The 14,367-nt window shown below is 48.7% G+C and overlaps 1 protein-coding gene across 1 annotated transcript in view; it reads right to left on the minus strand.

Moving 5' to 3' along the window:
* Positions 1 to 14,367, minus strand: part of CEP112 (centrosomal protein 112) — a 148,861-nt gene that overhangs the window by 97,964 nt on the left and 36,530 nt on the right. Inside the window, exons 8-9 of the mRNA XM_040331451.1 lie at positions 6,575 to 6,710; positions 543 to 650 (exon numbers count right to left, since the gene is read on the minus strand). Of these exons, the coding sequence (XP_040187385.1) occupies positions 543 to 650; positions 6,575 to 6,710 (244 nt within the window). The remainder of the gene's footprint in view (positions 1 to 542; positions 651 to 6,574; positions 6,711 to 14,367) is intronic.

The following is a 14,367-nucleotide window of genomic DNA, read 5'->3' on the forward strand; positions in this document are numbered from 1 at the left end:
CGGACACAAGAGACGACCCAATCAGCCACACAAGAGCCAAAATGAAGCATCCTATCAGAATTATGGCTTTCAAAACTTGCTCTTTTTTCTGGGGGTTTAGCCCGTCTTAGAAAAATTTTAGACTGTTTAAAAAAGTATACAGTATACGGAATATTTTTGAGAAGCCGGATGATAATGAATCTGCTAATGAAACGTGACTGCTTTATTAGTTCAACTGATTTTTGATAAAATTTATGTTGTTTTTGTTTTCTTTTTATAAAATTGCTATGAAAACTTTCAAATAAAATATGAATTAAAAAAAGAATGATGGGTTTCACACCAGAAAATAAAAAAGATTTGTGCTGCCAAGAAAAAAAAAAAAGGAACATCTATCTCCCCATGCTTCCAGTTCAGCGCGGGAAAATGAATGAGAAGATTGGATTGGTTGCTGGAAGAAACAAAATGATTTGCGAGATCTTGCATAAAACAAGTTCACTGGACAGGAGGTCACAAGACAGTAACTAGCCAATCAAGAACCCCAAAACGCCTGGCATAGGTCGTACCTGCTGCTCGTATCTCTGCTTGACTTCTTCCAACTGCCGGATGAACTCTTTATTCTGCTTCTCTCGGAGGGATTTCGATCGGCTCAAGTCCATCTCCACTTTCCCCATCTACAATGAACACAAATTAATGGAAAATTGAGATATAAAGAAGCCTCTAGACCAGGGGTATCAAACTGGCGGCCCTCCAGCTGTTCCGAAACTACAAGTCCCATCATGCCTCTGCCTGTGATAGTCATGCTTGTAACTGTTAGCCTTGCAATGCCTCATGGAACTTGTAGTTTTGCAACAGCTGGAGGGCCGCCAGTTTGACACCCCTGCTCTAGACTGCAAGGGTGTCAAACTCAATGTTATCGTGGGCCGCATCAGCATTATGATTGTCCTCAAAAGGGCCGGTTGTATCTGTAAGATTAGATGTCCAGCGCATCCCCTCCCCTTACATTAGATGTCAAGAGCCCCCCCACCATCAGAAGTTGAGTCCCCCGCTCTCCCTTACATCACAGTGCACGCCCCTTTCCATATGCTGCTGCTGGGAAGAAGCTGGATGCATTGTTTGAAAGCAGGAGGAGGACCAGAGGAGGGCTGGAGCTCTCCTGCCAGAGCATGAGAGACGCGAGGGCCACATGAAATGACCTGGAGGGCCGGATTCGGCCCGCGGGCCTTGTGTTTGACACCTGTGTTCTAAAGAGATCACTCTTTCATCCCAAACAACCAATTGGATGTCATTGTTTATCAGCCTGAGTTACTAATACCTCCTAGCCACTGTACCCGACTTGTTCACTCTCCGACTTAGGTGGGGTAGGCGGTACACTTTGGTGGGGGTGGGTCAGCCACGCCTCGTGACCTTTGACCTCTGGGAACCCACCCTCTTGACCTTTGACCTCTGGGGAGGTCCCTGTTTCAATTCCTGAGTCCTAGCCTTATTCTTTAAGGGAAAACCCTAACCTTTCTAGATTGTAAGCTCTAACGAGCAGGGCCCTCTAATCCCTCCTGTATTGATTTGTATTGTGACTGTACTGTCTTCCCTGATGGAAAGTGCCGAGCAAACTGTTGGCGCTATATAAATCCTGTATAATAATAATAATAATTATTATAACCCTAACCCCAAACCCTAAACCCAACCCTAAATCCTAAACCCTAACCTGAACCCCATCCCAAACCCTAAACCCAACCCTAAACCCTAACCCCAATCCCCAACCCTAGCCCTAAACCCCAAACCCAACCCTAAACCCCAACCCCTAAATCCAACCCTAACCCCAACTCCAACCCCACTGTGCACTCAATGGGAAATTCAATAAGACAAATTAATAAAATGACAAAACATTGGGTCATCCATGCCTCTGCCATTTTGTCCGACATGGTTCCCTTAACAAAAATCCACCCTCAGACCTTTGATAATGTCTAAAATTAATCATATCCATCGCATGGAGGAACTGACAGCCACACTCCATAATACAGAAGAACAATTTCGAGACAGGTGGAGGTAGTCCGTCCCGAGCCCTTATTGAGCAAGATCTGCCCAGATCTTCTTACCTGGGCTCCCATCAACCTCTCGGGATAGTGACCCATTAGCCTTCGCCTTGTTTGTTTGTTCTCCTCCCCTTCTTTCTTCCCTAAACCTTTGCTACATAGCCGTGGTAACGGCAATTATGGAAATTGGCGGTCATCTCGGTAGAAAAGTGTTCTGAGATAATATTCTCAGGTTGAATAATTGAGACATAACGATAGAAATGTTAACATTTTTATTTGCTTCCTCACATTACTGGATATTCTCCATTTTGTTAGTTGTAACCTCACTGCTTGTTTTTTTTGTTACTGTATATACTCAAGTATAAGCCGACCCGAATATAAGCCAAAGCACCTAACTTTACCACAAAAAACTGGGAAAACTTATTGACTCAAGTATAAGCCTAGGGTGTCCATCTGCATGCCTCACTTTGCCTCACTGTGCCCATGACTAGACTGACGTTTAACATGGGAGTCTATGGAAGGGGTGCCCAGCTTTATAAAATCGGTGCTCCCCAGCCATAGGTTCCCCAGACAACAAACTTTGCACACTTGTAGAGAAGAAATGGGGCTACATGTGTGCCAAGTTCCGGGTCCAGGGGATTTACGACCGGCCGGTACCGGGTCCCCAAAATCACAGAAGAAATGACCGTTTAACATGGGAGTCTATGGAAGGGGTTCCCGGCTTTGAAAAATCAGTACTCCCCAGCTAACAAACTTTGCACTCTTATAAAGGAAGAGGGGGGCTACATATGTGGCAAGTTTGGGGTCCAGGTGACCTACGGCCGGCCAGTACCGGGTCCCCAAAGTCCGGGAGATCAGGCGCAAAAAGGTGACTCGAGTATAAGCCGAGGGGGGCATTTTCAGCACCAAAAAAGTGCTGAAAAACTGGGCTTATACTCGAGTATATACGGTATGTGTACCTAGGGGCCTTCAGGTCCCTCGACTTCGATGAAGATAAATGTTATAGTACAGCCCTCAAAATTTCCACTCGCCTACTAGCATTTGGCGAGTGGATTTAAGCTGGGGGCGAGTGATGCCAGGGCTGCATGACCAATCTCCCTCCAATCTGTGCCTACACTTAAGAGTCCCGATGAGATTGGCGGCCGAAGAGGAAAGGTGCATGCTCGGGAAAAGTAGTCTGTTGAGCCGCGCACAGGCAGAGCAGTACACAGGTGCTCTGCTTACAATTCTCATTAAGACATGGGACCCAACAGTATGACCTCTCTGAGCCTGCCCCCCCTCCCCCGACCAATGTAGCTGGAGAGCAGAAAGTAATGAGTGAGGTGGAGGATTGCGGAAATTACCCCTCCGGTGCAGCGCTCACTGAAAGTTGCCCTGACATGACAGCGGCAGCCTTCTAGTTTGTACAGTTTTCTTCTCCTTGTGCTCTAGGTAAGTGTCCAGTTTAGCCTGAGCACTGTGAGCAGACTGGTCTCAATGTGTGCTGTGCGCTGTCAGTGTGTGCTGTGCGCTGTCAGTGTGCGCTGTGCGCTGTCAGTGTGCGCTGTCAGTGTCAATGGCTGTGCAGTTGTGTGGATCTCAGCGCTGGATTGTACTCCCTCCCACTGTGCTGCAGCTCCTCTCCTCTCTGCCAGCCTGAATAAAAGGGGGAAGTGGGGCCATGCAAGCGTGGAGCCGCACACACAGGCTCCTGATGATGAGATGAATGGGAGAGAGAGAGAGGATGGATGGGAGTTGCAGAGGAGACAGCAAGAGAATGGGGAAGAGACCCAGTTCTAGTGCCCTGTCCCTCTGGTCTGACCCCAGTGCCCTGTCCCTCTGGTCTGCCCCCATTGCCCTGTCCCTCTGGTCTGCCCCCAGTGCCCTGTCCCTCTGGTCTGCCCCCAGTGCCCTGTCCCTCTGGTCTGACCCCAGTGCCCTGTCCCTCTGGTCTGACCCCAGTGCCCTGTCCCTCTGGTCTGACCCCAGTGCCCTGTCCCATTTTGTTAAAGTTGTTGTTGGTAATATTTAATTTTGTAACTTGGTTCTGCATAAAACATTGTCATTCCATGAGATAATCTACGAGGGCGTGTTTACGGGTGCAATTAGGCGCAGGGCAGTGTATGAATTAGGTGGGGCAACTGGTGGCGAGTAACTCTTGAGGCCTGGCTAGTAGCTCAGGACTTGAAATTTTGAGCCCTGTTATAGTATATACAAAGCTATTCCTAAACTGTCAGCAAATGTTTTCACAGGTCTATGTGGTCTGCCGTTGAAGTGCTCCTGTTTGGCAAGATGTAAAGACGACCCGTCTCCTGTCACTTGAGATGCTTTGCCATAAATAGAAAAATGATAGAGAATGTACAAAAACTAGAGCGGCCCGAGGTTCACCCAAGGCGGGCTTGTCCCATCATACACCCCTCTGTGCCATAAATTCTTAGTGGTTACTTCCCAGTCTGAAATGCCCACCAGATGACCCAAGGAACGCATTACAAGTACAGAATTTCCACCACTCAGGTCATACAAAGTGATAAAAAAAAAAAAAAACGTTCTAATTAAAGAGGAATTCTGTCTAATCCATTCAACAATTGATTGATCAGCACCCTTCAATGACTATGCTTTACAGCGGACGGTATGACCTCCTCCTCCTCTTTGATGTCATTGTGCCGGCCATAAAGACATTGTGTAGACCCCTGATGGGAACTGGGGTGTGGGGGGGGGGTGTGGGGGGGGGGGGTGTGGGGGGGGGGGGGTTCAAACCCGGCTCTGATAATCACTTTTTTACTTTCAAAGATTTCTATTCGTTTTAAAATAGACATACATGGAATACAAAATTGTCACAAGGCAGTAAACGAGCGTACAATTTTATAGTAAAGAAAAAAAAAGTAGTGGTGTGGTAAGGCTAAAAATCCTAATGCGGTACCGCAATCTCGCCAGAACATTCATGCAGCTAGATTACCGGTTCCAGGAGCCCGGTGCGGCTGTTCCGGCACCCCGAATGGGGACATACTGAGTCCGGACAGCCACCCCTGAGGTCCCGGATGTGTGACCGTTACCATGGATAGACCGTGAGCTTTGCGTCCGGTAGAGTGGTTTAGGTACCTAGCCTATGTGCCCCGAGGGGAGGGCCCTTTGACCTAATTACCCAAAAATGCTTAGTCTACAAGGAAACATGGAAGGCTACTCCTTACAGAAACCATGGGTCGGACTTTAAAGGCATGGAAACAAAGCATCAAAAAACAATATTTATTGAAGAAAGTACATAGAATAGTAACAGTGTTCAAAGGTTAAAAATCATATAAATATTATACAGTTTGTACAGTGAGCCCTTGTGCATCTACGCGTTTGGCCGTTAGGCTTCTTCAGGACACGATTAAGGTTCCTTGATGGAACCTTGATCGTGTCCTGAAGAAGCCTAGAGGCTTCATTTGTGGTTGGATTAGTGAATCTTGGAGATAGTATCGTTAAAGCGGGGGTTCACCCTAAAAAAAAAAAAAAAATCTTTATCTACCATCCATTCCAGCATACTAGCGTCAGCTACAGTATGCCTTTTTTTTTGCGCTGTACTTACAGTTTAATCCTTTAGTTTAGTTTCAGACTCCCGCGGGGAGTAGGCGTTCCTATGAAGAGGGGAACATGATTGACGTCCGGCTATGGCGCGTCACGCGTTCCGAAAATAGCCGAAATAGGACTTGGATATATACGGCGCCTGCGCAGTCACCTTCTAGTCTGTGCGCAGGCGCCGAATAGCGCCGTGAAGAGCCGAGTCCTACTCCGGCTATTTTCAGGACACGTCATGCCATAGCCGGACGTCAATCATGTTCCCCTCTTCATAGGAACGCCTTTCCCCGCAGGAGTCTGAAACTAAACTAAAGGATTAAACTGTAAGTACAGCGCAAGAAAAAAAAAAAAAGGCATACGCTAGTATGCTGGATGGGATGGTAGTTGTTTTTTTAGGGTGAACCTCCGCTTTAAGGGGGGGGGGGGGGGGGTTCTTGGGACCTGAAGGTCTGTCACTTTGAGGATCAGATTGAACATCCTTTTTCCAGAAACACTTTATCTTTTTTATTTTTGAGATACTGGAGTCAGATCAAAATTTTCAGGGAAGTCACAATACAAAAAGAGTGTAAAGCATCGTAGAAAGATTTTCTTCCATCAAAGCTGATTGGACGCCCCAATCTGGAGCAATCATACTAATTACCTTTCATGAGACCCTCAAGTCTACCAGCAGTGTCGGGATAAGGGGTGGGCAGAAGGGACGGCTACCCTGGGCTCAGCATGTATTGTAGAGATGAGGATGCCGCAAGTTCCTTCTACTTTTTCACAGCCTAGGCACACAGAGGGGCCCAAAATCCAAGGAGCACCTTCAGGCTTTCTAGGGTCATAAATTACAAATCTCATTTCCTAACTAAGTTTTTGGAAAATGCAGAAAGAAAATAGAAATTGGATTTACAGACAAGCATAAAAGGGCATATCCCCCTAACATGACCACACCCACTTTGGCCATGTGCACGGCCCTCAGCTGGGTCAGATTAGTCTGGGGTACCTTGTAGAAATAATGTCAAACCCCGCCCCTCCCCCGCTCTTACCTGATCCTTCATCTCAGCATACACCTTCTCTGTGTTCAGCTCCACCTGGTGTTTCAGTTCTTGGAGGGCTGCATCTGCCTGTTGGGCCTGGGTGGCCTGCGTCTCTGCCATGCGTGCCAACTGCTCCTCCTTCTCCCTGGATAAAGATACAACGCATATTGATCAGCTTATAAAAGAGTCAATCCATTTAACTTTAATTTAATTCATTAATAGATTACTGCCAGGCTGAGTCACCCCACCGCTCTCATAGTGAGATCTCCTCACCATAATTATTGTTCCTACCTACCCAGGGTGTTCCCATTCCGTATTCTTACTACATTCCAGATACTAAAAAACAAAAAGACTGGAAAGTCAAACCCACTTATTGGGACAATATGACTGGTGTGGCGGTGATCAGGGAAATTGATGCCGGTGTGGTTGGTGATCAGAGACCATATGAATGGCGTGGAGGTGATCAGGAACACCGAGTGGTGTGCCAATGATTGGGGACAATGACTGGTGTGGCAGTGATCATGAACATTACTGCTGGCAGCACCGGTCTGGTGACACTGGGGACTAGTGTGGCAGCAATCAGGAACACTGCTACTGACTTCTACTAGTTAGGTGACACTGGGACAAGTGCGGCGACAATCAGGGAGACCATTTACACTGGTGTAGTGACACTGCAACTGGTGTGGCATGATCAGGCACAGTGACTGGTGCGGCGGTCATCATGCACAATGACTGGTGCTGCGGTGATCAGGCACAATGACTGGTGCTGCGGTGATCAGGCACAGTGACTGGTGCTGCGGTGATCAGGCACAGTGACTGGTGCTGCGGTCATCAGGCACAGCGACTGGTGCGGCGGTCATCAGGCACAGCGACTGGTGCTGCGGTGATCAGGCACAATGACTGGTGCGGCGGTGATCAGGCACAGTGACTGGTGCGGCGGTGATCAGGCACAATGACTGGTGCGGCGGTGATCAGGCACAGTGACTGGTGCTGCGGTGATCAGGCACAGTGACTGGTGCTGCGGTGATCAGGCACAGTGACTGGCGGCACTGACATACAGTGATATCAGAGCAGCCAATCATTGTAAAATATCACCACCATTGCGGTATGATGTCACCAAGGTGGCCCACCGGGGTTTTGGTACTCAGATCGGTGATCCATTGTGTCTACTGAACACAGCAAAGAGGCTGCAGGATATCAGGCACTGGGATGGAACGAAGGAGAATAAAGAAGGGGAAAAACAAGGATTTGGTGAAAATAAAGAAGTATATAAATCTAAGAGAAAACCGAACGTCAGTTTTTAGGTTTTACATAAAACGTTAAACAAAATACAAGTACTCATGCCGACGGGCTCGATTCTCCCCTTTAATTCGGCATGAAATGGATATTCCCGGCATTATCTGAAGCACTTGGTAGATTTTAGAATAAGATCCATGGAATGGAGCTCAGTGCCAGAGGCGCTCTACAGACCGCTATATAAAGACGGGCAGGCTCCGGCCTGGTCCTCTCTCCGGTTTGTGTGGTTTGCGGTGTAAAAACCATTCAAGCAGAAGAAGAAAGCGAAAGGAAGATCAAAGCTGCGCCAGGGATGAGAAAATGAAATATTTATTGCCATCAAAACACCATCCTTGGCCGAGAAGCCCTTGGGGGAGACGCACGTCCTACAGCTTCACAGGGCCGAGTCCTCCCTGATTTACCCACACAGGACAACTGTGTCAGCTCAATCTGGCCCCCGCAGATCCCTCATCCTCCGCCAAGCTGCTTCTCCCGTTCTATGACCTTGTTACAATCTGGCCCCCGCAGATCCCTCATCCTCCGCCAAGCTGCTTCTCCCGTTCTATGACCTTGTTACAATCTGGCCCCGCAATGTAGATCCCTCATCCTCCGCCAAGCTGCTTCTCCCGTTCTATGACCTTGTTACAATCTGGCCCAGCAATGTAGATCCCTCATCCTCCGCCAAGCTGCTTCTCCCGTTCTATGACCTTGTTACAATCTGGCCCAGCAATGTAGATCCCTCATCCTCCGCCAAGCTGCTTCTCCCGTTCTATGACCTTGTTACAATCTGGCCCAGCAATGTAGATCCCTCATCCTCAGCCAAGCTGCTTCTCCCGTTCTATGACCTTGTTACAATCTGGCCCCGCAATGTAGATCCTTCATCCTCCGCCATGCTGCTTCTCCTGTTCTATGACCTTGTTACAATCTGGCCCCCGCAGATCCCTCATCCTCCGCCAAGCTGCTTCTCCCGTTCTATGACCTTGTTACAATCTGGCCCCGCAATGTAGATCCTTCATCCTCCGCCAAGCTGCTTCTCCCGTTCTATGACCTTGTTATAATCTGGCCCCCGCAGATCCCTCATCCTCAGCCAAGCTGCTTCTCCCGTTCTATGACCTTGTTACAATCTGGCCCCGCAATGTAGATCCCTCATCCTCGGCCAAGCTGCTTCTCCCGTTCTATGACCTTGTTACAATCTGGCCCCGCAATGTAGATCCCTCATCCTCGGCCAAGCTGCTTCTCCAGTTCTATGACCTTGTTACAATCTGGCCCCGCAATGTAGATCCCTCATCCTCAGCCAAGCTGCTTCTCCCGTTCTATGACCTTGTTACAATCTGGCCCCCACAATGTAGATCCCTCATCCTCGGCCAAGCTGCTTCTCCCGTTCTATGACCTTGTTACAATCTGGCCCCCGCAATGTAGATCCCTCATCCTCGGCCAAGCTGCTTCTCCCGTTCTATGACCTTGTTACAATCTGGCCCCGCAATGTAGATCCTTCATCCTCCGCCAAGCTGCTTCTCCCGTTCTATGACCTTGTTACAATCTGGCCCCCGCAGATCCCTCATCCTCGGCCAAGCTGCTTCTCCCGTTCTATGACCTTGTTACAATCTGGCGCCCGCAGATCCCTCATCCTCGGCCAAGCTGCTTCTCCCGTTCTATGACCTTGTTACAATCTGGCCCCCGCAGATCCCTCATCCTCGGCCAAGCTGCTTCTCCCGTTCTATGACCTTATTACAATCTGGCCCCGCAATGTAGATCCCTCATCCTCGGCCAAGCTGCTTCTCCCGTTCTATGACCTTATTACAATCTGGCCCCTGCAGATCCCTCATCCTCGGCCAAGCTGCTTCTCCCGTTCTATGACCTTGTTACAATCTGGCCCCCGCAGATCCCTCATCCTCAGCCAAGCTGATAGGTAGATGGGTAAGTAGCCACAGCCATATCTCAACAGCACAAATATTACATTTACATATTCTTTATTATCCAGGCCAAATTTTGATTCTTTGGCCTAGAGAGGTCTTCCCCGGTGAGCAGAGAAGTTGATGGGACTGGGGAGTGAGAGGATAAATTCCAACAGGAAGCGTCTAAAGCACAGGAACATTTCGAGGCTCTTATTGAAATTCCGCAGCATTTTCAAGTTGTAAAACATTTTACATGATCGTTAAATAGAAACATTAACACATGCGAGTGATTCATCTGCTCTGTATGAGGACTTGGAGAAGAAGGTCTCTGTATAATGGTCACCGAGGCTCTCTGCTCCAAGTAAGGACCTCGAGAAGAAGGTCACTTTATAATGCTCACCGAGGCTCTCTGCTCCAAGTAAGGACCTCGAGAAGAAGGTCTCTCCATAATGGTCACCATGGCTCTCTGCTCCAAGTAAGGACCTCGAGAAGAAGGTCGCTGTATAATAGTCACCGAGGCTCTCTGCTCCAAGTAAGGACCTCGAGAAGAAGGTCTCTCCATAATAGTCACCGGGACTCTCTGCTCCAAGTAAGGACCTCGAGAAGAAGGTCACTTTATAATGCTCACCGAGGCTCTCTGCTCCAAGTAAGGACCTCGAGAAGAAGGTCACTTTATAATGGTCACCATGGCTCTCTGCTCCAAGTAAGGACCTCGAGAAGAAGGTCTCTCCATAATGGTCACCATGGCTCTCTGCTCCAAGTAAGGACCTCGAGAAGAAGGTCTCTCCATAATAGTCACCGAGGCTCTCTGCTCCAAGTAAGGACCTGAATAAGAAGGTCTCTCCATAATGGTCACCGAGGCTCTCTGCTCCAAGTAAGGACCTCGAGAAGAAGGTCACTTTATAATGCTCACCGAGGCTCTCTGCTCCAAGTAAGGACCTCGAGAAGAAGGTCACTTTATAATGGTCACCATGGCTCTCTGCTCCAAGTAAGGACCTCGAGAAGAAGGTCACTTTATAATGGTCACCGAGGCTCTCTGCTCCAAGTAAGGACCTCGAGAAGAAGGTCTTTCCATAATAGTCACCATGGCTCTCTGCTCCAAGAAAGGACCTCGAGAAGAAGGTCTCTCCATAATAGTCACCGAGGCTCTCTGCTCCAAGAAAGGACCTCGAGAAGAAGGTCTCTCCATAATAGTCACCATGGCTCTCTGCTCCAAGTAAGGACCTGAATAAGAAGGTCTCTCCATAATGGTCACCGAGGCTCTCTGCTCCAAGTAAGGACCTCGAGAAGAAGGTCACTTTATAATGCTCACCGAGGCTCTCTGCTCCAAGTAAGGACCTCGAGAAGAAGGTCTCTCCATAATAGTCACCATGGCTCTCTGCTCCAAGTAAGGACCTCGAGAAGAAGGTCTCTCCATAATGGTCACCGAGGCTCTCTGCTCCAAGTAAGGACCTCGAGAAGAAGGTCTCTCCATAATAGTCACCGGGACTCTCTGCTCCAAGTAAGGACCTCGAGAAGAAGGTCTCTCCATAATGGTCACCATGGCTCTCTGCTCCAAGTAAGGACCTCGAGAATAAGGTCTCTCCATAATAGTCACCGAGGCTCTCTGCTCCAAGTAAGGACCTGGAGAAGAAGGTCTCTCCATTATGGTCGTCAGGTCTCTCTGCTCCAAGTAAGGACCTGGAGAAGAAGGTCTCTCCATAATGGTCGTCAGGTCTCTCTGCTCCAAGTAAGGACCTCGAGAAGAAGGTCTCTCCATAATGGTCACCATGGCTCTCTGCTCCAAGTAAGGACCTCGAGAAGAAGGTCACTTTATAATGGTCACCGAGGCTCTCTGCTCCAAGTAAGGACCTGGAGAAGAAGGTCTCTGTATAATAGTCACCGAGGCTCTCTGCTCTAAGTAAGAACCTTGAGAAGAAGGTCACTTTATAATGGTCACCATGGCTCTCTGCTCCAAGTAAGGACCTCGAGAAGAAGGTCACTTTATAATGGTCGTCAGGACTCTGCTCCAAGTAAGGACCTGGAGAAGAAGGTCACTCCATAATGGTCACCATGGCTCTCTGCTCCAAGTAAGGACCTGGAGAAGAAGGTCTCTGTATAATAGTCACCGAGGCTCTCTGCTCCAAGTAAGGACCTTGAGAAGAAGGTCTCTCCATAATGGTCACCATGGCTCTCTGCTCCAAGTAAGGACCTGGAGAAGAAGGTCACTTTATAATGGTCACCAAGGCTCTCTGCTCCAAGTAAGGACCTCGAGAAGAAGGTCTCTCCCTAACGGGTGGCAGGACTCTGCTTTGTGTAAGGACCACAAGAAGAAAATCACCCTATAATGGTCACCATGGCTCTCTGGTGTGAGGCTTCAAAGAAGAAGGTCACTCAATAATGGTCATCGGGGTGAAAAAAGGTCATGCTTTGATGCTCCCCAGGGCCATTTGCTCCATGTCTATTGATCACCAGGGCTCTCTGCTCTGTGTGAAGACTTGGAGAAGGAGGCCACTCTATAATGGTCACCAGGGCTCTTAGAGCTTGAAGAGAGTCATCATTCTATAATGGTCATCATAGCTCTTTTCTCCATGTGAGGACTGGGAGAAGGTCACTCTCTATGATGGCCACCAGAACTCTGCCCCGTGTGAGGACTGGGAGAAGGTCACTGTATAATAGTCACCAGCGCTCTCTGCTCCAAGTAAGGACCTGAATAAGAAGGTCTATCCATAATTGTTGTCAGGACTCTCTGCTCTGTGTAATGACCTCGAGAGGAAGGTCGCTCTATAATGGTCACCAGGGCTCTCTGGTGTGAGGGCTCAAAGAAGGTCACTCAATAATGGTCATCAGGATGAGAAAAGGGTCATGCTTTGATGCTCCCCAGGGCTATTTGCTCCATGTCAGGATTAGAAGAAGGTCACTGTCTATTGGTCACCAGGGCTCTCTGCTCTACGTGAGGACTTGGAGAAGGTCACTCAATAATAGTCACCAGGGCTCGTTCCTTAATGTAAGAGATAGAAGATGGTCATTATTCTATAATGGTCATCAGAGCTCTCTCCTTCATGTGGGTACACAGAGAAGAAGTAGTTCATTTTACAATGGTCATCAAGACTCTACTTGAAGAAGGTCACTCTATGATGGCCACCAGAACTCTGCTCCATGTGAGGACTTGAAGAAGGTCACTCTATGATGGCCACCAGAACTCTGCTCCATGTGAGGACTGGGAGAAGGTCACTCCATGATGGCCACCAGAACTGTGCTCCATGTGAGGACTGGGAGAAGGTCACTCTATGATGGCCAACAGAACTCTGCTCCATGTGAGGACTGGGAGAAGGTCACTCCATGATAGCCACCAGAACTCTGCTCCATGTGAGGACTGGGAGAAGGTCACTCCATGATGGCCACCAGAACTCTGCTCCATGTGAGGACTGGGAGAAGGTCACTCTATGATGGCCACCAGAACTCTGCTCCGTGTGAGGACTGGGGAGAAGGTCACTCTATGATGGCCACCAGAACTATGCTCCATGTGAGGACTGGGAGAAGGTCACTCCATGATGGCCAACAGAACTCTGCTCCATGTGAGGACTGGGAGAAGGTCACTCTATGATGGCCACCAGAACTATGCTCCATGTGAGGACTGGGAGAAGGTTACTCTATGATGGCCACCAGAACTCTGCTCCATGTGAGTACTTGAAGAAGGTCACTCTATGATGGCCACCAGAACTCTGCTCCGTGTGAGGACTGGGAGAAGGTCACTCCATGATGGCCACCAGAACTCTGCTCCATGTGAGGACTGGGAGAAGGTCACTCTATGATGGCCAACAGAACTCTGCTCCATGTGAGTACTTGAAGAAGGTCACTCCATGATGGCCAACAGAACTCTGCTCCATGTGAGGACTGGGAGAAAGTTACTCTATGATGGCCACCAGAACTCTGCTCCATGTGAGTACTTGAAGAAGGTCACTCTATGATGGCCACCAGAACTCTGCTCCGTGTGAGGACTGGGAGAAGGTCACTCTATGATGGCCACCAGAACTCTGCTCTGTGTGAGGACTGGGAGAAGGTCACTCTATGATGGCCACCAGAACTCTGCTCTGTGTGAGGACTGGGAGAAGGTCACTCCATGATGGCCACCAGAACTCTGCTCCATGTATGGACTGGGAGAAGGTCACTCTAAATTATTCACCAGCATTCTCTGCTCTACACAAAAGACTTGGAAAAGAAGGTCAATCTACTGTGGGAGTACTTGGACAAGGTGACTCTATAATGGTCAGGAATGCGGGTCCACTTTAGGAGTGCGCGCTATACGCCGGAGCGCGCAATACCCCGATAAATACAGTAATAAGGTATTTAGGGGCACCACTCATCAGTGCAGGACAGGGACTCTGCTCCGTATGGGACTTGTAAGGCCAGAAGTATTCCACATGGACGCCTCCAAGCCGCGCCTCTATAAACGCCACATGATCACTCTGCTGAATGGTATTTTCTTTACAATAAACCGTCTCAGCGGAAATCTCATAAAATGAAGAATGAACCATTTACCCATCTGTTCCTAATATCAATTATTTACCCAGATCCTCCTCACACAACTACACTGGGGGGGGGGGGGGGGGGAGGGTTTAATTACTGCCACTCCACATTTAATGATGATGA

The sequence above is a fragment of the Rana temporaria genome, chromosome 12 (assembly GCF_905171775.1).
Source record: "Rana temporaria chromosome 12, aRanTem1.1, whole genome shotgun sequence".
NCBI classification, from domain to species: domain Eukaryota; kingdom Metazoa; phylum Chordata; class Amphibia; order Anura; family Ranidae; genus Rana; species Rana temporaria.